General features: G+C 46.9%; 1 protein-coding gene across 1 annotated transcript in view; it reads right to left on the bottom strand.

The window, feature by feature from the left end:
• Positions 1–17,561, bottom strand: part of BCAR3 (BCAR3 adaptor protein, NSP family member) — a 110,785-nt gene extending 93,224 nt beyond the window's left edge. The window contains exons 1-2 of the mRNA XM_025872222.2: positions 17,411–17,561; positions 9,329–9,659 (exon numbers count right to left, since the gene is read on the bottom strand). Of these exons, the coding sequence (XP_025728007.1) occupies positions 9,329–9,645 (317 nt within the window). The 5' untranslated portion in view covers positions 9,646–9,659; positions 17,411–17,561. The remainder of the gene's footprint in view (positions 1–9,328; positions 9,660–17,410) is intronic.
• Between the last annotated feature and the right edge of the window lie 4,473 nt (positions 17,562–22,034).

Below are 22,034 nucleotides of genomic sequence, written 5' to 3'. Positions count from 1 at the left end.
AGAAAACCTAAACAACTCACACCAAGATGTAGACCAGTACCATCCAACAGAAATACAATGTGAAAACCATATGAAAAAAATTTTTTTAAGATTTTATTTATTTAATTGACAGAGAGAAACAGCGAGAGAGGAAACACAAGCAGGGGAGTGGGAGAGGGAGGAGCAGACTCCCCGCTGAGCAGGGAGCCTGATGCGGGGCTCAATCCCAGGACCCTGGGACCGTGACCTGAGCCGAAGGCAGATGCTTAACAACTGAGCCACCCAGGAGCCCCATTCTTCGGTAAATATTTATTGAATTTGTTTTGTGCCAGGCATGAAGCTGGGTACCAAGTGCCCACAGAGATTGAAATAGATACGGGCCCTGTCCTTAGGCAGTGCCCAGTTTAGGGGGCATGTAGACAAATGTGTCAATAAATACAGAACCACAAAATGAGGAGATGCAAGAGTTCCTTGGATTGGGTGGAGGGAAGGTCTCTCTGAGGGAGGGAACATTTGAAGATTTAATATAAAAAGAGAATGTAAGGGGCGCCTGGGTGGCTCAGTCGTTAAGCGTCTGCCTTCGGCTCAGGTCATGATCCCAGGGTCCTGGGATCGAGCCCCGCATCGGGCTCCCTGCTCAGCGGGAAGCCTGCTTCTCCCTCTCCCACTCCCCCTGCTTGTGTTCCCTCTCTTGCTGTGTCTCTCCCTGTCAAATAAATAAATAAATATCTTAAAAAAAGAGAGAATGTAAAATACTTCATTAATATTTATTATGTTACTATGTACTAAAATGGTATTTTGAATAAGATATTGAAATTAATTTTACCTATTTCTTTTTAATCGGTACTAGAAAACTTAAAATTATGTTTTCATATATGAATAAAGATGTTATTCACACAATGGAATATTACTTAGCCATCAAAAAGAATGATATCTCATTTGCAACAACATGGATGGAGGTAGAGGGTATCATGCTAAGCGAAATAAGTGAGTCAGAGGAAGACAGTTATCATATGATTTCACTCGTGGAATTTAAGAAACAGAACAAATGAGCGAAGGGGGAAAAAGTCTCTCTCTCTCTGTCAAATAAATAAATAAAATCTTTTAAAAATAATAAATAAATAAATATTTACTGAAGAGTAAATAGCAAAGATACTAATACTAAAGTACAAGGACAAGTGGAAAAGGGCTGGGTCTGTCCACCAAAGACAAGGCTCTGTTTTGTGCCTTCGTATAATGAATGGTGTGCTGATCTCTTAGTGCAGTGCGGGGCTATTATACCTGTAAGCATGAATGGTGGCCAAGACACACTGCTGAGGGCAGACCCAGGGAGCAGGATTCCAGCCAGACTCCGTCAACACGTGGGAAACTTTCTCCCACAGAAGCTGCAGGCATTGAACGTGGTCTCAGGTTACGCACACAAGGATTAGGAACCTCCAGGAGGGAGGAAGGACGGAAACCTACAGCTGAGCCCCTTCACCATGCCAGGTTCCGTGGTAGGCACCCTCATGTGGGATTCTATCTGACCTTATAGCTGCCCTTTGAGGACGTGGAGAATCAGAAAGGTAAAGTGACTTATACAAGGTCACAAAGCTACTGGGTCTTGTTGCTTGAATCAGCGTCAAGGTCACTAGCAGCATTCTTTGATATCCACAACTACGTCAACATCCCGGCAAAGGCATCAGTGGCCTCCAAGGTCAGGTGTCACACAGCAGAGTCGGCGCAGGAGGAGAATAAAATGCTGGTGCTCAGGTGGGAGCTGGCCTCAAGGATGGGACCCGCTCCCCTCAGACTCCCAGAAGGCGGGGCCAGGTGCACGTGCGGAAGTCGGAGCTCTGCAATTCAGGGCAGCCTTCATGTTCAGGGAGCAGTGAGTCTGCACAGCACGCCTCAGAGGGAGGCATTTTCACCCTCATTTCATAATTTAGAACTTGCCCCGGTTCACACACGTATTAAGTGGCAAAAACAGGGATCTGAACTGAGACCTCTGGGTTAGGAGCCTGGTGTGTTCTCCTCTTCACAGGGGTTATTAGCCTTGGTTACTACGTCTGCAGGTGCATCTGGAATCACAGACGGTCCAGGGGGCACAAAGGCTGGGTCCGTTGTGGAAGGTTTCTCAGACTTCTATAATTTGTTAAGATTTTATTTATTTATTTGACAGAGAGAGACACAGTGAGAGAGGGAACACAAGCAGGGGGAGTGGCAGAGGGAGAAGCAGGCTCCCCACCGAGCAAGGAGCCCGATGTGGGGCTCAATGCCAGGACCCTGGGATCATGACCTGAGCTGAAGGCAGATGCTTAACCGACTGAGCCACCAAGGGGTCCCAGACTTCTATAATTTTTAAATAACATCAGAATCCTTAAAACAAGAAGACCATGCACTTATCTTTGGGAGCTCTAAAAAGAGAGAGACAGCCTGAAATTCTACAACCAACTCTGCAGCTAGTCTCCTGGGGACAGACTGCGTGATGGCAGCACCACAAAAGCTCGCAGCCGCGGGAGTGCCGTGGCCTGCCGGCTTCTCAGTCCTGGGGCTCCAGTACGTGCCCCATGAAGGAGTCTCCTTCCCATCAAAAACAGCACTGACAGCTTCTCCAGCCTGGATCCTCTGGCCAGGCTGCGAAGGCTCCCAAATCCACATGTGTTAAGAACACGAATAACTTGTAACCGCACAGCACCTTCTGTTTACAATAGGTTTCTACATATACCAAAAGGTGTGGAAAAACTCTCCTAGTCTCTGTCTCTCAGAAGACTGAAAACCTGACCTTTCCCAAACAGCATGCAGGAGGCCTAAGAAACCCTGATTTATAAGTCCTGGGGGTAGGGGCAGAGAAGATGTTGAGCAGCATCACTCAACAAGGACTGCTTTGTGTAATTCTCTCATCATTTTCTTGGTTGACATTTGCACTCACTGAAAAAAAAAAAAAAAACTCTCAGTTTTCCCCAGAACAGCTGAGAATGCACAGATCCCAGACTTTAGGTTCAAATCACCCCTGTCAGTAGAGGATTGAGGACCACTGTCAGGCAGCTGGTGGACCTGTAGGCATTTCCCAGTCCCTGGGCTCTCTCAAACCACCCCAGCCCCCTGGTGGTGGTGGGGGCTGGGCAGGGGTCGGGGGGAGATGCCCAGCAGGGGCTGAGCTCACCTCTGACCCAGCTGCTCCCGGCTCAGCACCAGGGGCCACCAGGGCCTGAACATGCACCATTCCTCAGAATGCACTACCCCATCCACAACAGCTGCATTCAAACACCAAGGGGCACTGCAAAATGTTAGTAAAATGCAACTTGAAATTTCAAAAATAAAAATTCAACAAATGGACTATACCTTGCCTGGGGAGACATTCTTGGCTATTAAGCGACTGTTACTCTAACTCAATAAATGTGCCTTCTATTAAATGGAATCTGTTAATCTAGTACATAGACTTTTGCAACTCTAAACCCAACTTTTCCTCTGTGAACGAAAAGCTTCCAATTTGCAGAGAGCAGACATGCCTGTGTATAACTAAAAGGCAGATATTTGCATGTGAACCTTTACATTGTAGATCCCTCTGATTAACTGCAAGCTAAAGGCTGATTTATTTGCCCGTCTGGGGAAACATCTTGATTTGTTAAGGAGAAAGCAGTAGTTCTAGAACTTGGTGGTTCTCAAGAGGAACAAATGAAATAATTTTTTGGGTGAGGGCATTAATACAGCCCAGAGTTAGATATTTAAATCAGTGTTTTGAGGGGCGCCTGGGTGGCTCAGTCAGTTAAGCCTCTGCTCAACTCAGATCATAATCTCAGGGTCCTGGGATCGAGTCCCGCATCAGGCCCCTTGCTCAGCGAGGAGCTTGCTTCTCCCTCTGCCTGCCACTCTCCCTGCTTGTGCTCTCTCTCTCTCTGGCAAATAAATAAATAAATAAAATCTTTTTAAAAAACCAATCAATCAATCAATTAGTGTTTTGAAAAGAGTCTGCACAGACCCTGTACCTTCCACTTTGCTTCTACTTACAAGAGCAGATGCTGTAACATGGTAGGTAACTTACGGCCCAGGAAAGTATACTGGATTTTAATTTGGGATAATTCTGCCAACTTTCTGGCCCCCGTCAGTTAAAACACTTGTGACTAGTCAGTCAGCTCCGCTCATGCAAACTGATGAAACATCACATTGTCCCGCCACATGCCTCCACGGCGCAAGGGGCCGAAGGAACTGGGCACCCCGCAGCTGTTCCCAGGAATGCATGCCTCCACGTACCCACAGGCAGGAAGAGGACCCGCACCGGCCTCCCAGAGCTGATCCTTCGGCTATCCCGACAGCACAGACATCTCAACAACAGGAACCGGTGCCCTCTCAGCCCAAGGAAGGTCCCAGATTCAAATAAAAATTCACCCTTGAAGATAAGTGAATCAAAGGGACAGCAGTCAAACAAACGCTAACCTCGGGAGGAAATCCTGTCTGCAGACCTCTCCTGCAGAACAAAGGCTTCTTCTGTGACATCAAGCAGCAGGTTTAAGAGCACCCTGGCTTCTCACTTTGGCCACCTTTCAAAACCACAAGTACATCCAAGGGCAGCCAAGACAACAACAAAAGCCAAGAGATCCAGTCTCCAAATGAGGAGAGACCAACTCTCCCTTCCAGGCTTGCCTTCTGCCTGGCTCTTGGTGGCCAAGACTCCGTTTCCCCAGGGTGGGTGTCCAAGGTGCCCCGGGTTCAGACTCTGGGGACTGCAAGCTTTCCCTGCAAGAGGACAGCTCAGAAAATGCCCGCACCCGAGGCCAACCTTCTCGGGAGGCTGTGGAACACAGTGTCTGGGGAAGGTCCCACAGTACCCTCTGGGTTCTCATCCTAGCTCAGTCCCACTAGGTCTGATCTCCGGTGCCTCAACATCCCTGAACCACTTTCTCGGACTGTGAATAAGAGCAACAGTATGGCTGCTACTCGTGATAAAATCTGCCATGTCTCTCACACAGGCTTAGGATGTTCACACAGGATAATTTAAGAACATATCCTTGAGGATATTTCAAAACTATAAAATGTGAGAGATAGTAATTTTTGTGCCTAGGACTCATGTTTATAAGACAGCTTGGTAATACAAATTTTTAGGTCAAACGGGAGACTTCCTCTGCTTTGCCTGGGTCTTCCACAGGGTGGATATTCATTAATATGCAATTATAGTAAAGGTGACTTTTTAATGATTAATGAGCTAAATATATTTGTTAGGAAAACTTGCAATTTATCAGAGTATTTTACAAGACAGAAAGGTGTTGTCTAGTGGGTTTCCCTCTGAGTGTAGGTAGGGTATATAAGAAAAGTGGATCTGGGCTTTCCCAGATGGCCCCACTATCATCATGCCAACACCAAACAGGACAAAAATGGAAGGTTTTCAGACTTGACATCCGGGCAAGTCACTGTCAGCTGAAATTAACCTTTGAATTCACTATGAAAAGTAACAAGTAAGGCCAAAGTGTTTATCTCAAACAAGCCAAAAAAAAAAAAAATCAATAATCTTGTTAAAAGTAGACCTAACTAGTCTCACTCCCTGGGGTCAAAGATGCAAAACTTAACTTTTTAAAAGCTCCCAGCATGGGGCGCCTGGGTGGCTCAGTCAGTTAAGCATCTGCCTTCTGCTCCGGTCAGGATCCCAGAGTCCTGGGATCAAGCTCCTTGTGGGACTCCCTGCTCAGTGAGGAGTCTGTTTCTCCCTTTCCCTCTACCCTGCCCCCTCCCCCTGCTTTTGCTCTCTCTCTCTCAAATAAATAAAATCTTTAAAAAATAAAAATTAAAAGCTCCCAGCTTCCAGTGGCGAGTGAGTGAGCAAGAGCGGAGGGTGGCTGGTGTTTTCATAGCAGCTGAGCTATAAGAGCGGAGTTAGGACTAGAAATGCTACTTCTCCCTGATAGCAGTTCTGTTGCGGCACCTTCGGCAGCCCTTCCTCTTCCCTCCCTCTTCGGAGGGCCAGGTTCTCATTCATACCTTTTGTCCCTTACTTTTCACATGCACAAGCTTAATGCGTTGATCCTGTGGCTTGTTCCGAAAAGGAACTGAGGCAAATAATCTTACTAGGAATATTTAAAAGGATGAAAATAATGATACAAGGTACTCTGAATGCCTCAAAATTGGGAACCCCTCAAGATAGTTTTTAAAGTGTATTACATGGGGGCGCCTGGGTGGCTCAGTCATTAAGCGTCTGCCTTCGGCTCAGGTCATGGTCCCAGGGTCCTGGGATCGAGTCCCGCATCGCATCAGGCTCCCTCCCTGCTTGGCGGCAACCCTGCTTCTCCCTCTCCTATTCCCCCGGCTTGTGTTCCTTCTCTGTCTCTATCTGTCAAATAAATAAATAAAATTTAAAAAAAATAAAGTGTATTACATGAACAAATTATAGGGGCATCTGGCTGGCTCAGTCGATAGAGCATGCAACTCTTCAGGGCCGTAAGTTTGAGCCCCATGTTGGGGGTAGAAATAATAAGTAAAATAAATAAAATTACTCAAAAAAAAGGTAAACAAACTTTAAAAATAACAAAATTTTTAATAAGACCAGGGAGCAGAATGGGATTTTAGGATGCTTTGACATGACTTCTCACTCAGCATAATCCTGAAGGATATGCGTTTGTTACTTCCTGTATTCGCCTTTAACAATGAGATATTTTTAAGTTAAGGGAAAAAGTTGTGAATTTGGATGAATGTAGTTCTGAATGATAAACAAACGTAATCCAGTGGTGCTTGCTAAGTCTTCCACAGCCTGGACTTCAAACTCAGGACTTGCGCCCACCTCCTGATAAGATCTTCTGCAGAGATCTGACCTCTGTCCAAGTCATTTTCAAATCAAAAAGCTCTGAACTCCTGGCAGGTTGACGGCTTGGACCTTGGGTGTTTATCAAGAGCTTCCTCAAGATTGAAAGGGCAACTCCATTGCCAGCCCCGGCTCCCCAGAGCTTCCCTCTTGTGAGAGCTGACACCCAGCCAGGACCTTAGAACTTCAAGGAATGGGTTTATGCATCACCTCCATATGGCACAGAGTAGATATGTAGCTCATTACAGAGTTTAACTTACCAAATAAAAAGTGGCTACAGTAAGTCATGGAATCATTGGCTCCGACTCCACCTTGTGCAGCCTGTTATGAGTGCTTGTTTTTGGCTGGCCAGAAGCTCTTTCTCTTTGCTGCCTCTTGACCTTCACAAGAGGGAGTGATGACAGTGCCCCTTCCGCATCCCTACCTGTTCAATGCCAGTGATTCAATATGAACAATACTGTGCACAGGTACGCACCTCCACACTGACCTGGGCCCCCAGCAGGCTGGCTGCGAGCTCTCCGCGCTGGGAGGTCACCCACCTACACTTTGCAGAGCCGGTGCAGAGATTTCTAATGCCCAGGACACCCTGGGGAACCTTCTGAGCTGATGTCAGAAACATTTCAGGGCTCTCCGACGCTTTCTACAGAGACTATGTGGGCCTCCACTTATTTTCTTCTTGTACGGCAACAATTACGCACCTAAAACGAATTCTGAGCTCCTACCTGCCTAGTTCTCTCCCAACATCTGTACTGTCTGCCTCTCAACTTGCTACACCCCAGCCACAGGCCACACCAGCTTCGTTTGGGGTTTTTTCAAACATGCCAGACTTGTTCCCAACCCCAGTTCTTTGCACTGCTCCCCCTATGCCTGGGACAACCTTCCTCTGGTTCTTCCCATGGCTGCCTTCTCTCATTATGCAGGTCTTAGCTCGAATATCATCTCCTCAGAGACCTGTCCACATTATAAAAAAGATACAAGCCTAATAAATCTTCAGTCTGCCACACTTTCCTCTATAGCACTTAATATAATCTGCGATTAACTTGTTTATTACCTGGGCCTTTCACTAAAATATTAGCTCTGGGAAGACACCATGTCAGATGCCCCATTGCTATCCTGTTAGTTCACATACTTCCTCATCCTATAAAAGGGCAAGAGCAGATTGCTGAAACGATGTGGTTGCCAGAACATCTTCAAGGTTGGACCAGCCCTTCAGTTCAGATACTAAGAGGGACTGGGCAGAATTTTCTTGGTGAAGCACCAGTGTTTACAAAATCAATGTACATGCTCAATATATAGATATTGAACAAAGAAATGAGCTAGCATCAAAGTGGCTTTCTTTGCTGCAGGGTCGGACAAAAAGAGGCACCAGGAGATACAACAGAAGGAACCAGCCCCTTCTCTGCCAGATAACATCACAGACTGCTGATCTTCCCCAGCAGGAAAGGGAAGTCAGTTTCTAAACCAGCTCTAACAAGCAGAAACTAATCACAGCCAGGCCCAATACCAACCCGGACAAGAAGCTTTTATAACCATAAGGCTTATTTACCCAGATCCCTTGTGGGTAGGAGAAATCAATCCTTGTTCTAAAGTATTCTGAAGCTGACCCGATGATGTAGCCATACCAAATTTTGCTTCAGCATGCTGGAGAAGCAGTTCCTAATTTATAGCCATCTTGGCATCTCCACAGAATTGGGTGGACATAGTTCAGAATCTGATGTTATAATAATAATAAAAAAAATGCCCTTGTGCTTCCTTTTGAGGGACTTAGTGATATTATGGGAAGTTGGCTGTAAAAATACTCTCAAATATTAGATACTAAGAAATGGTTAAAGTTTTAGGTGTTACAGTTTTTTATATTTTTTTTAAAAATAAGAGTACTTATCCTTGAAAGACACATACCAAAATATTTACAGAGAAAACAGGGGCTGAAATTTACTTCAAAATAATTGCAGAGAAAGGAAAGTGGGCGGGAGTACAGACAACACAGGACTGGCCCAGGCCCAGAGTGGCTGAAGTGGGGTGGTGGGTCTTTGGGAGTCAAACTATTTGCTCTACTCTGTACAGCTGACATATTCCCTAACAGAAAGGCTTTTTTTTTTTTTTTTAAGATTTTATTTATTTATTTGACAGAGAGAGAGACAGCGAGAGAGGGCACATAAGCAGGGGGAGTGGGAGAGGGAGAAGCAGGCTTCCCGCCAAGCAGGAGCCCAATGCGGGGCTCGATCCCAGGACCCTGGGACCATGACCTGAGCTGAAGGCAGACACTCAACGACTGAGCCACCCAGGTGCCCCCAGAAAGGCTTTTTTAAAAAGCCCTTTAAGCCAAGTCATTTTCACTTGTGGAATTAAAGAAGTTACCTGAAGGGGCGCCTGGGTGGCTCAGTCTGTTGAGTGTCTGACTCTTGATTTTGGCTCAGGTCATGATCTCAGGGTCGTGAGATGGAGCCCTTCACTGGACTCCACGCTGGGTGTGAAGCCTGCTTAGGATTCTCGCTCTCCCTCCGCACCCACCCCATCCCCTCCCCACAGGGTCTCTAAAAAATAAATGAATAAATAAATAACAATAAAGAAAGAAGTTACCCGAAGGTGAAGGTTTCCCCTTTCCAGTCTTGCAGGGCGTGCTCCTGGATGATGGCCGGGGTCAGAGGGGAGTTCTGCCGTGGGGACTTGGAATGGGGCAGGGTCCCCATGTGACTGAAGTTATCACAGGACCTGATGGGAGGAGGGCCTTTTTTCTTCCGTGGGAGGGTACCATGTATAGACACGTCTTGATAGGCATCTGTGTGATGCTCAGCTGGAGGGGACTTGCTGCTCAGAAGGTCCATGGACGAGGCCAGAGGGAACTGGTGATTCACCGGCATGTTTCTGGGAAGGCTCACAAATTTTCCCGCAGCCATGGCTCTCAACTCCTCTAAGGGGAAAAGAAAGAGTGAAGGCATGAATCTTAGACCATCACAAGAACTGACTTCCTGCTCACAAAAGGAAATGGAAATGTACCGTTTAACAAAAGAACAGGTTCGTGGAGCATTAACAAACACAGTGCATCAGTGGTGAAATTTAATACAAATGGGAAGTTTATTCATGTCCCTTTTTTGATCCTACAGAGGAGTTCTCCTGGGTTCGCAACAGATCCCCGGATGGAAAAGGGCAACCATGTTTCAGAGACTCCAGAGGCACATGAACCATTTTATTATTTCAGATGACTGAAGCTGATGGAAAAGCATGACTAACAAAAAAGACTACTGAGGAAGTACTCAAGGTTTCGATATAAGTACATTAGAGAACACAGTATAAATGTTAGATAATTAGCTCATGTCTTCCCACCACCCTGTACACGATAAGAACAGGTGGAGATTATTGGAATTCCTCAGCTGCTAGAAGGCCTTCAGTGCCAGACCAACCCCTCAGTTGTGCTACCCAGGGCAACGGGGCAGAATTTTTCCGGCAAAGACCTGGTGCTTACAAATAAATCAATGTACTCTAATTAACGAAGACGGGCCAGGGTCAGGGGTGAGGAGGTGGGCCACTCCTCCATACATCAGCGGACTCAGCTGCAGAGGAAAGCCACTGGGGTGAGGGATCCATGCACACTGCCCCCCAGAGGGGTCGGGAACCTGCCTGTCACCAGCAGGGTCAAGCAACACGCATGGTGCCTGTGTAGTCAGGGAGGAGTGGGGAGGAAGAGAAATAAGACAAAAAGAGGGTAGAGGGGAGAGCACAGAAGGAAAAGGAAAATGTGTACTAGGTCGTATGCAAAAGCAGACCCAACAATTACGCCCAGTTATGATCACTAGCAGAAATGTTCGCCCCGAGCAAGAGACAGCACGCACTCACCTCCCTCCAATAAACAAACTATGGTTTTGACCTAAGCCAAATTATATAAGTCATTTTTAAGGCCAGCGTGTAGAGGAGAAGAAACACAGGCCTGAATAAAAATTAGAACTAGTCCCTGGAGACATTAAGGATCCAGACTCTGTCCCACCCGCCAGGGTACCAGACTGGTCTGGACAACACAGCAGCACAACTCGGCCTGCCTGATGCACTGGCCTCCCCGAGATTGGGAAGCAGAACATTCCTTTGCTCTGTAGTCTGTTCCAAAGCCCCGTAGCCCCCATGCCTCACAGGCCACCCTTTCCAGGGCGAAGAGGACAGCTCGGAGTGAAAATCATTACTTAATAGTACCCCTGCAGAGTCAGTTCCACAAAGGAACTGGGGCCTTGTGACACCGCTTGAAGACAAGCAAGAACACTGCTCCAGAAGCTCATGGGTAGCACGCAGATCCGGGATAAAGGTAGCGCAAGGGAAAGCGCAGACAACAAAAACATCCACAAGCGGGCGCTTCACCTGCAACAGACAGAAACACACAAGCGCTGGGGGCTGGAGGGAAGGAAATCCTTCACTCAAGGTATATAATCCTAAGGCTGTCCTCAATCCTTTCCCACACCTGGTCATTCTGGGGCCTGAACGCTCCACGTCTAACTGTGACCACACAGAAGGCCTGGCTCACGGAGGGGGCAGACCAATAGGGCTATGAGTCCCTGTGAGGGCCGCTCCTGGGTCTGGCCAGTACCGGGCACACGGTCAGCACTTACTCAATGTTAGTCATCATTATTTAAAAAGAAATCCAAGCTCCCTGGCCCTCCCCGCCTGACCAACAGTGATGTAAGCTGACTAGGATTTCCTTACCCTGTGCGCGCACGCACGCACACACACACACACACACACACACACACACACACACCTGTCCCCCACAGCTGTGAATGCTTGCCTGTCCAAGCTGTCAGCACCCTCTTCAGAGGGAGGCCTAGATCATTCCAAAGAACCTGCTGGGGAGGCCCAGAGCAGCCCACAGAATCTCTTTCTATGCAAAGGGCCATAGTGTTGATCAACTATTTCCAGGTTATTATGATGGGTAAAGGTTGCCCTGGCTCCGGTGTTTCTGGCCACAGGTTTCCTCTCTGCTTATCCAAGATCTCGATTTCAAGATTGGGCCAAAGTGCTCAAGAATGCCCTTCAGCGAGTTTCCCATACCTCAGTTTATTCTCTGAGTTGAGGGTTAACACCTGCCCTGCCTACTTTCAATTCAACAAATACTTAAATACTTCCTCTATATAAGATACTCAGAGAATCAATGCCGTATAAGCCCCAATCCCTGACTAGGAACTCTATCCTACGACTCATCAGTAGGGACCCTTCACATGCTGGAGGGAAGAATAATTACTTTGAACAGAATGACTTGAGGAGGATCTCAGAGAGGGCGATGCTGGAGATGAAGCATTTTGGAGGGATTTTTGAAAGGTCGAGAATTGTACGGAAAAGCCTTCTGAGAGGATGCTAGCGTGGCAGATGCAGAGAGGCAAGGAGGTGCCTCCAAGGGCCCACGAACCACAAGTTGGGCTGTGTGGCTCACATGGAGACATCAAGAAGCATTTCCTAGAAGCCCAGCTTAGGACTATATCATGAAGTCTTAAAGACTGCATCGAGGGGTCTGGACTGGACTGTAGGTGCCAGAGAAGATCTGGAAGGGAGCAACAGAAGCCAGTCCATGCCCGGGTAGGTAACTCTGGTACTTCTGGAAAGGAAAGAAGGGAGGCAGGCAGGCCAGTCAAGCTGTTGGCCACAAGCAGCAAGGAAGGATTTCAAACTCTGTCCTCGGGCAGTGGCCAGGCAAAGGAGGGACAGAGGGAAGGAGGAGGAACTTGAGGCCACACCCACGGAGGACAGTAGGACGCCATAACATGCTAAGCGGTGAAGAAGGGGACTCCTGGGGGAGGGAGGCTGACAAGCCGGCCACTGAGCTGGGGAGTGTGAGGAGCCGATGGGGCAGTTCAGTCTAGGAGGTAAGATACTGGTATGTTCGCTGAGAAGCCAGGACAGGATGTAGATTTTTTAAGAATCATCAACATAAAGGGAATATTTAAACCAGAGAGTAGATCCCTTAGCTTGTTATTATCAGCTGTGATAACAGGTGTGAAGGTACCTCTTAAACTGTCAGGAACCATACAATATCCATGAATTATCTCTCTGCTCTCTCTCACCATGGCTGCTTCAAGCCCAACGCAAGGACTGAGTTCTGAAAACCTGAAGTGGGGGCAGTCCTCAAGCTGGTTGCATGTAAGAATCCTCTGGGAAGCTTTTAAAATCCTGACGCCCGGGGCGCCTGGGTGGCTCAGTCGGTTAAGCGTCTGACTCTTGATTTCGGCTCAGGTCATGATCTCAGGGTGGTGGGATCGAGCCCGGCATCTGGCTCCACGCTCAGCCTGGAGTGGGCTTGTCTCTCTACTCCTCCCCCTGCTTATGCTCACTCACTCTCTCTCTCTTTCTCAATAAATAAAATGCCGACACCCAGCGAAACCAGAACCTTGGTGGGTAAGACCCTGGCATTGATCTTTTGAAAGCCACCAGTACTGTCCGAAGTGGAGCCAGGATGAAGACCACCAGATAAGCACGTCTCTTTGGTACCGAGCACCGTACACTCAGATTTGGCTACCCGAGGACAGAACAGAATGACAACGAGGAGGGGTCAGGAAATAGAAGCATCACTTCATTCTTCTCTTCACCACACATGTAAGGCCTCCTACATGGTGGGCACTGTGACTGGTATTGGGGACAGTGTCAAACAACAGTACTCATGAGGTTACTACTCTGTGGTGGAAGCAGACAGACCACGTGCAGGTGACTCCCAGTGCTACTGGAGCATACAGAGTGGGGCCCAGGGTCTAGACCCAGCTAGTGGCCAGAAAAGGCTTCCCTGAGGATGCGATGCTGAGCTGGATGATGTGAAGCAGAGTTTAATAACTGGGGGGAGAAGATTGTTCAAGCTGAAATCTCCAGAGAAGTCTCAGCTGCAGACAAATTAGAAATATGTAAATTGGGCTCCCCTCTACAACCCACTGTCCCTAAACTGGGACTCTTCCCCCATTAAAATCCAGACTTGCCCTATGTGTACTCACTTGGAAGACTAGCTCAACCTGGGCCTTATGTCAAGCTTGAATAAGCCTAAGAGTGGCAGAGGTGGGTGCAGATTAGAGACAGAACTTCTAAAACATACAACTAAAAGTGGGGCAGAGGGTAGAAGGGGAACCATAGGTGGAAGGAACTCATTTACAACCTTACTACAGGGTAGTCCCTGTATTTCCTACTTGTGCTTTATTTGCTTTTATCTTTTCCAGACTCTAGAAACCTAAGGCAAATCCAAGGGATAGAAGTACATGGTGTGTAGGTGGCATCTAGGTTCAAGGTAAGTACCTTTCATTTTCTTTTGAAGATTTTATTTATTTGGGAGAGTGGGAGAGCAGGAGTGGTGGGGGGAGAGGGAGCAGACTCCCCAAGGAGCAAGGAGCCCAACTTGGGGCTCCAGGGCTTGATCCCAGGACCCGGGATCATGACCTGAGCCAAAGGCAGACACTTAACCGACTGAGCCACCCAGGTGCCCCAAGTACCTTTCATTTTTGAGAGCAAAGCCACTTAACCACATTTTACTCCACAAGGCAGAATCTCAGAGTGTTGTATGTAGGTAGGATCTCAGAGAATCAAACCCAGAGAAAGGAAGTAAATGCTCATTCACTCACTATATATTGTCTGAGGGCTCACAGTGTACCGGGTATGAGGACATAATCAACTAGGCAAGGTCCTGCTCTCATGGAGCCTAAGTTGTGATGGGGTAGGATGGTGGGGCAGAGTTGGGGGGGCGGTTCCAATCAACACAGACAAGAAAACAAACCAGAATTATCTGGTATCCCAGCGTCAGTGTCCTAAAGAACAACAAACCAGCATGAAATGACAGAACACACTGGTTGGGATGGAGAGCTAGTTTAGATTAGGGTGGTATGGGAGGGCTTCTCTGAAAAGGTTCCTGAAAAAAGAGAACCGGTCAAGAGAAGACGGGAATGGAGTTCCAGGCAGGGGACTGGGCAAATCGAAGGTCATGAGGTGGGCATATGTAGTTGGAAAAGCATGGTGAAGACTAACCCCAAATCTCCACTTCCTGGCTCCCAGGTTTTCTCTACTTGGAGATGCTCCTGTCTCAACGTTCCTAGCCATTACGTACTTCTTATGTACTATGTGATTTTTTTTCTGTAATCAAACATGGTGTGACTCAGAACCTAGGCTTTGAAGTAAGACATTCACAGGGTCAAATCCCTACTCTGCCATTTACTTCCTAGCCGTGTGCAAGCTAGGAAGCTCTTTCCTTGGCCTGGAACAAGTTACTCAACCTCTCTGACAGTTTCTCATTTGTAAAAATGGATTAAAAAATACCTCTTTTGTGGGACTGCCCTGAAAAGTAAATGCAACCGTGTACGGAAAGCCCTTGACATACGGCAAGCACTCAATAAATAGCAGGTCTCCCCCCAGCAGGTCAGGGACCAGGTCTGTCTTGCTCGTCATCGTATTCCTAGTACAAAGACAGTTCACAAAGAAGTCACTGCTTCTGGGAAAGACTGCAGCCAGGAAGGATGGGGAGGTAAATGTTTTAACTCAGAGCCATAGACATAAACACCAAACCAAGTAGGACATAGACATGGACACATACAGGCACACCAAGAGAGCCTATACGTAATCTTTAAAAGAAAAGTCCAGGTGAGACTTTGGCCACCTGACGTCACCTCTCTCCACCATGCAGGTAAACAGACACGGTGTCCTGATTCAGTCTAATGCCAGACCTTGGAATATATACAAAGGTCAAAGATTCTGTATCTTGACGTGAAGATATGAGACCTTTGTGAATGGTCAAAGAGCTGAAATCTCAATAGGGACAAGAGTGAGCCTGACAAACTCCCAATCTCTGTGCTACCTTCCTGGTTCTGCTCACGTGCTGTGCTTCGAAGTGCTCGGTAAGAGCAGCCCGACCCGCTCGCTTTGCACAGGTGTCCCCAAGAAACGCATGAGCATGTGCAAGTCAAGGCAGAGACAGGCAGCCCACTTGTTTGGACTTTTCCAGTTTATTTCTAAAATGAGCTACTTCCCAGTTAAACTTACAGATGGTCACCTGATGTGGGCATTAAAAACTTTCTGTCATATTTGAAACTCTGGAAATGTAACTGCCTCAGCTGCCCAATTATGACCCCAACAGAGAATTTTTCATTTGGATATATAGTTTTATAACCTCTCTGCAGAGTCAGACAGGAAGAGAAGACGGAACCGCCACACATTAAAAACTTGGCTTATGTACTTAGAATGAAGTTTTTCTTCAGTGCAGAAATTAAGAGTATCCCTAATTTCGAAGTAAATTTATGAAGTCTAGCCAAGTGATTGAAGGATGAATAATTCTTCCATGGATTGTATTTCAAGCAACACAACATAGAATTTACATGATAAAGTTCTTAAGCTTAGCATTCATTTGACAAGTAGTCCTTTCTATATGAATAGGAGATTGAAATCTTGGTTAGTCATTGGAAATGCCAGGCTTCTCAGCAGGTTTAGAGAAAGCTGGAGTCAAGAAGGTGAGGGAGCCCCTGGCATGGCAAGCCTTTTACATTATACTCCATACACTCCCCTGCACACCCCATACAACCGCTTGGCCTGTGGCTTCTCCACTATTGAGCCCGGATGCTCTGCTGAACCCCCTCTCCCAGCACCGAGGCCTCCTCTTCCTCCTGCCTCTGTCCTTGGCAACGTGCAGGGAGATTATCCGCTCTCAAACTGACCTTCCCTCCGCCAATGTATTTTCCTTGGACAGATCTGTGTAGCCTTGGGAGATAAGAGTCAAGGTTTAAAAGAAATCTCTGAGCGCTTGGCTCCACTCTCTATCCCAGCCAATAGCTTTGGGCGAAAGCACAGGCGAGGTGAGGCAAACGCTCTTGCCCCTTCGCACCTTTCTTCAAGGCAGTTAATACCAAAATCAGAGTTTTCCACCCCAGCCACGAACCACCGTGTTGCCCAGCTGCTTCGGAGCCCACTCGACCGCTGCCAGACAAGCGTCTACACTTGATCAAACTTTTAACGTGGTGGCAGCCGCTGCCGCTAGGGAAAGAAGGGCTGAGATTGAACGTCTTACAGTCGCGTCCACCGTGCCTCTCTTCACCTCCCCTTCCCTCCCCTCCCCGACGCAGAGGGAGAGACACAACCAACTATTCATTCTTTCTCAACAAAGGCAGAGAGGGAGGGGGATGTTGTCAACAGTTACTGGGCAGGCTCCTTCGCTTTCTTTGCAAAGTTTCCAAGAGATTAGTGGAGAAACTCGCCCCCTCCAAGCCCCGGGCTTCCAGCGGAGCCCCTAGGCCCCCGCGCCCCCCGACCCCCGGCAAAGAAGGACGGGACCAGCCGAGCAAGGGTGGCGGGCCGAGTAGCCGGGACGCGCGGGGGGGTGGGGAGTGGGGGTCGGGAGAGACCAGCGCCCAGGAAGATGTCGCTCGAGAGCAAGCAGCAGAGATGCTCACCGCTGGGCGCTGAGCGGCTCCCGCCGCGGGCCACGTCTGGGGGGTATCAGCCAGTTCCGAGGGCCCCGAGGGCACAAGCGGCGTCCGCACTTCAGCCACCCCCGCCCCTAAACGCCAACTCTGCTGGGGGCAGGGGGAGCGCTGGCTCAACCTTCCCCCTATCCTAACTTTCTCTAACAAACTTCCCAGCCCGTCCTCCCAGAGGAGGGGGGAGGCCGAGGCGCCCCGGGACGAGCAGCAGCCCCGCGGGACAAGCGACGCGGGGCGCGCAGTAGACACTCACCTCCCCGCGCGGCGCTCGGTGCCCGGGTTCTCCGGCTAGGGGCTCAGAGGCGCCGCTCGGCGGCCCCCCAAGCCGCGGCTGCTCCCGGGGCACTGGCCGCTCATGGTCGGCGGGGCGCGCCCGCAGAGAAGCCCCGTGAGCGCGGCTCAGCCGTGCGCTCGGCGGCTCCGGCGGCTCCGGCGGCTCCGGCTCCCGCCCCGGCGGCTGCAGGCGCGGCTCTGAGCCCGCGGCGCGCGCTCCAGCCCTCAACTGGTGATTTGCGGCGCCGCGGCCCCACCCCGGCGAGCCGATTCGCGCGGCCTCGCGGAATCCCCCGCGACATTTACATGGCGTGACCTGCCTTGCCCTCCTCTGCCGGGTTCTAGAGTTTGGTTCTCCTCGTATCTCCCCAAAACACCAGCCTTGAAGTGTAGACTGGCCACTTGCTCGCTGTACCCCTCCTGAGGGACAACCCTACCTATTCCACTCCTCCCCCTTCCCCGCGTTAATTATCCAGCAGATCGGCTTTGCTGTCTGCAGACACCTGGCTGGCTTGCAGTTTAAAGGGCTTTGATGAGACAAAGATCCAGGTAACCACAAATAACCAAACCATGGAAGAGGCAAATCAGTCACAGTCACCGGGACAAATTGAAAGCAAAGTGGGAAATGGAATTGGCATTTCAGTACTAGGTAGGATTTAGTGGGGTAAAAAATGGAGCCAACTGGAGGTCTCACACTATCAGGTATCAAGACCCATTATAAAGCTACAGACATAGTAATTGGCAACAAGGATAGGCAAACCGACCAACAGAATAGAGAGTCCAGAAGCTGATCTACATTAAATGGTCCCAATTTATGTCAAAGATGCTACCCTGAGGCATTGAGAGACGACAGTATGTCTTTTCGGGAAGTGATGCTGGATCAACTGATACCCACAGGCAGGAAAAGGAAGAATCTTGACCCCAACCTCATACCATGTCAAAAATAGTCAATTCCAGATGGATTTTAAATCTAAATGTGAAAGGGAAAACAATAAAACTATTCAAAGTAAAAAATCAAAAAAACATTTTCATGACCTCGAGGTAGGCAAAGACTCCTTAAACACATACAGTACTAACTATAAAGGAAAAAACTCATCATTGGACAACATTAAAATTAAGAACTACTCCTCAGAAGACAGCGTTAGTGAAAAGTCAGGCCACAAAGGGAGAAAAGATCATTGCAACACATGTATCCAATAAAGGACTTGTACACAGAATCTATAAAGAATGCTTACAGACCAGCAAGAAAAGGGCAGAATATCTGACTGAAAATGGGGAGAATATTTGAACAGCATTTCTCAAAAGGGGACAAACAGGCATTTCTCAAAACAAAACGAGAAACATATGAAAAGTTTCTCAATTACTAATCATCCCAGAAATGAAAACTGAAGTTGCAATGTCTCACTTTACACCCACCAGAATGGATAAAATTAGAGAACTTCGAACAACACCTTACAGACCTGTTTGGCTAAATTAACATGTAGCCTGTGACCCAGCAATTCCATCCCTAGGTATCTTGTCTACTCAACAGAGATGTGTGTACATATTCACCAAAGACACGTTCAAAAATGTTTATAGCATCTCTCTTTATAACAGCCCCAAAGAAACCACCGAAATGTCCTTCAGTGGGAGAGATATAAGCTCTGGGTAATAATATACAGTAATAACAACTACTTCTATACCCAACAAGATCATGGCTCTCACAAATAGGATGTTAGTGAAAGAAGCTGAACACAAAAGGATACATACTACATACTTCCATTTATGTGAATTCCAAAAACAGTCAAAACATATCTATGTTGTTAAAGGTAAAGATAGTGGTTATCTTGAGGGTTGGATTATCTTGAGGGATAGCGGTTATCTTGAGTGGGTTATCTTGAGGGTTGGGTTGGGTAGTGATGGAAAGGGAGCCCAGAGGGGGCTCCAGATGCTGGTAATATTCTATTTCTTGATCCAGGTGCTGGTTATATAGATGTGTCTATTTTATAAAAATGAACTGTCCTTCATTTTATAAAAACTAATTGGTTTGTGCATTGCTCTCCTCGCATGTTCTACTCCAATAAAAATGTTTTAAAAATTGTGCCATGTTGGGTATTTTTTTTTTTAGAGGGGGTAGGGGCAGAGGGAGGAGAGAGAAATTCAAGCATGCTCCACGCCCAGCACAAACCTGGGGCTCAATCTCACCACCCTGAGATCATGACCTGAGCCGAAATCAAGAATCGAAAGCTTAACCGACTGACCCACCCAGGCACCCCTATGTTGGGTATATTTTATGTCATTTTCATCCCTTTAAGAAAGAATTATTGGCAAGTCTATAAGATTCTAAGTACAGCATCTTTAAGAATGAGTTTCTACATTTTCCTCATAGGTGCTTTTGTGGGTTGGTTTTGATTTTCCCTACCTCATGAGAAGCAAACACTTTTTATTCTTGTTGAATTTTCCTGAAATGTTTAGTGCAGTGAATGTCAGACCAGCTGGTATATATCTCAACTGAATTATCAGAAATACACTTACTTTCTTCTGATCTGAAGTGTCCCTGAAAACAGTGACAAAACCTATGTTGGATTTTCTTGATTTTCAAAATTCCCTAAGCACCTACTATATGTAAAGTTTCTACTTTTTTTTTAAGATTTTATTTATTTATTTGACAGAGAGAGAGAGATACTGAGAGCAGGAACACAAGCAGGGGGAGTGGGAGAGGGAGAAGCAGGCTTCCCTCCAAGCAGGGATCCCGATGTGGGGCTGGATCCCAGGACCCTGGGATCATTACCTGAGCTGAAGGCAGACGCTTAAGGACTGAGCCACCCAGGCGCCCCTAAAGTTTCTACTTTGTGGAGCATGATAGGGAGGTAGCAATAAACAAAGACTAGACAACTCACATGTAGAGAGATCTTGGGCAAGTCACTGTTTCTCTCAGTCCCTCCATTTCCTCATGAGTGAGTGAGTGAGTGAACGCATGTGAGGAGCCAAGGAAATAACAAATGTGAAAGTGCCTGGCATATAGCAGTTACCATGAACTATACTCTAATTCCTGACACATTCTATGTGTTCACAACACCCCTGCGAGGTAGGAAGCATCTTTAGCCCCATTTATATGGGAGAAAACAGACCCAGAAAGGTTAAGTAATGTCAACCATAAATCCATTCAACAAATACTTGTTGCATGCCTAGTATGCACCGAGATCCTACTATGTGCGTCATCCATAGTGAGAGGCAGAGTCAGAATTTGAATCAGGTGTTTTAACTTCAGGTCCAGTGGTCTTACCCACACAACTATTTTCACACTTGTATCTCCAGTGCCTAGCTCATAGTAGGTGCTCAGTTCATTAATGGATGGATAGTAGTATTTTTAATATACAGTTGACCCTTGAGCAACATGGGTTTGAACTGCGCAGGTCCACTTATATGAGGATTTTTTTTTTTTTTTGATAGAGGACAGTACTGTAAGTGTATGTTCTCTTCCTCAGGATTTTCTCAGTAACATTTTATTTTCTCTGACTTACTTTATGGTAACAATACAGTATATAATACATGTAACATACAAAATATGTGTTAACTGTCTATGTAAGGTAAGGCTTCTGGTCAACCAGAGGTTATTAGTAGCTAAGTTTTTGGAAAGTAAAAAATTACATAAAGTAAATTTTCAACTGCACTGAAGTCAGTGCCCCTAAACCCTGCATTGCTCAAGGGTCAACCATAATTTTCTGATTAGGTAATATTGAGAAATATATTGGTATACAATGAAAAGTCCCCTTCTTGACTCTGTCTCCCATCTGCCCAGTCCCCCTCCCACCACAGTCAAACTGCTATTAATATCATATATGCCTTAGCAGAGTTTCTTTAAGTGTGTGTATGTTATCCCCAACCCCTACACAGGAAGTAACATACTATCCCCACAGTTCTACACTTCGCCTTTTTTTTTTTTCACTTAACAGTATATCTTGGAGATTTTCTCATAGTAGTGCATTGTACTCCTTTGAAGAGATGTGCTGTCATTTATTCCATCAGTGCCCTACTCATGGACATTTAAGTTATTTCCAATCCTTTCCTATTACAAACAATACTGCAATGAATAATCTTGTATATATGCCATTGGTATGTCCAAGTATATCCATAAAATAAATTTCCAGGGGTAAAGTTCCTGAGTCAAAGGGTATATGCTTTTGTAATTTCAATAAATGATGCCAAATTGCCTTCCACTGGGACTGTGCCAATTTATACCTCCCAGCAATATAAGAAAATGTCTATTTTCCCCACATGCTGAGCAGAAGGTCTATATTAAACTTGTGAATTTTTGTCAACCTTCTAAGTAAATGTAAATTTTAGTACAATTTTAATTTGCATTTCTCTTATAATAAGTGAGGCTGCTCATCTTTTCGTGTTCAGTGGCCATTTATTTTTCCCTTTTGGAATTTCTACTTCCACTTTTCTATCCATTTGTAGGTCAGTAGGGAAGTCAACTCAGCTTCCAAAAGATCTGTGTGATGGCTGCCAACTCAGATTGGCTAGAGAAGTCACTGTAGGAGGACCATGGCTGGAAAGACCCTCAAATACTTACCGCATGAGTGAATGAGCAAAAAAAGAGATGCAGTTCTTGACAACAG

This window comes from Callorhinus ursinus, unplaced genomic scaffold, assembly GCF_003265705.2.
Source record: "Callorhinus ursinus isolate GAN/ISIS: 27379988/994484 unplaced genomic scaffold, GSC_fseal_2.0 scaffold9, whole genome shotgun sequence".
Classification (NCBI taxonomy): Eukaryota; Metazoa; Chordata; class Mammalia; order Carnivora; family Otariidae; genus Callorhinus; species Callorhinus ursinus.
The sequence above is the reverse complement of the archived record's forward strand: the minus strand, read 5'-3'. Positions and strand labels throughout refer to the sequence as shown.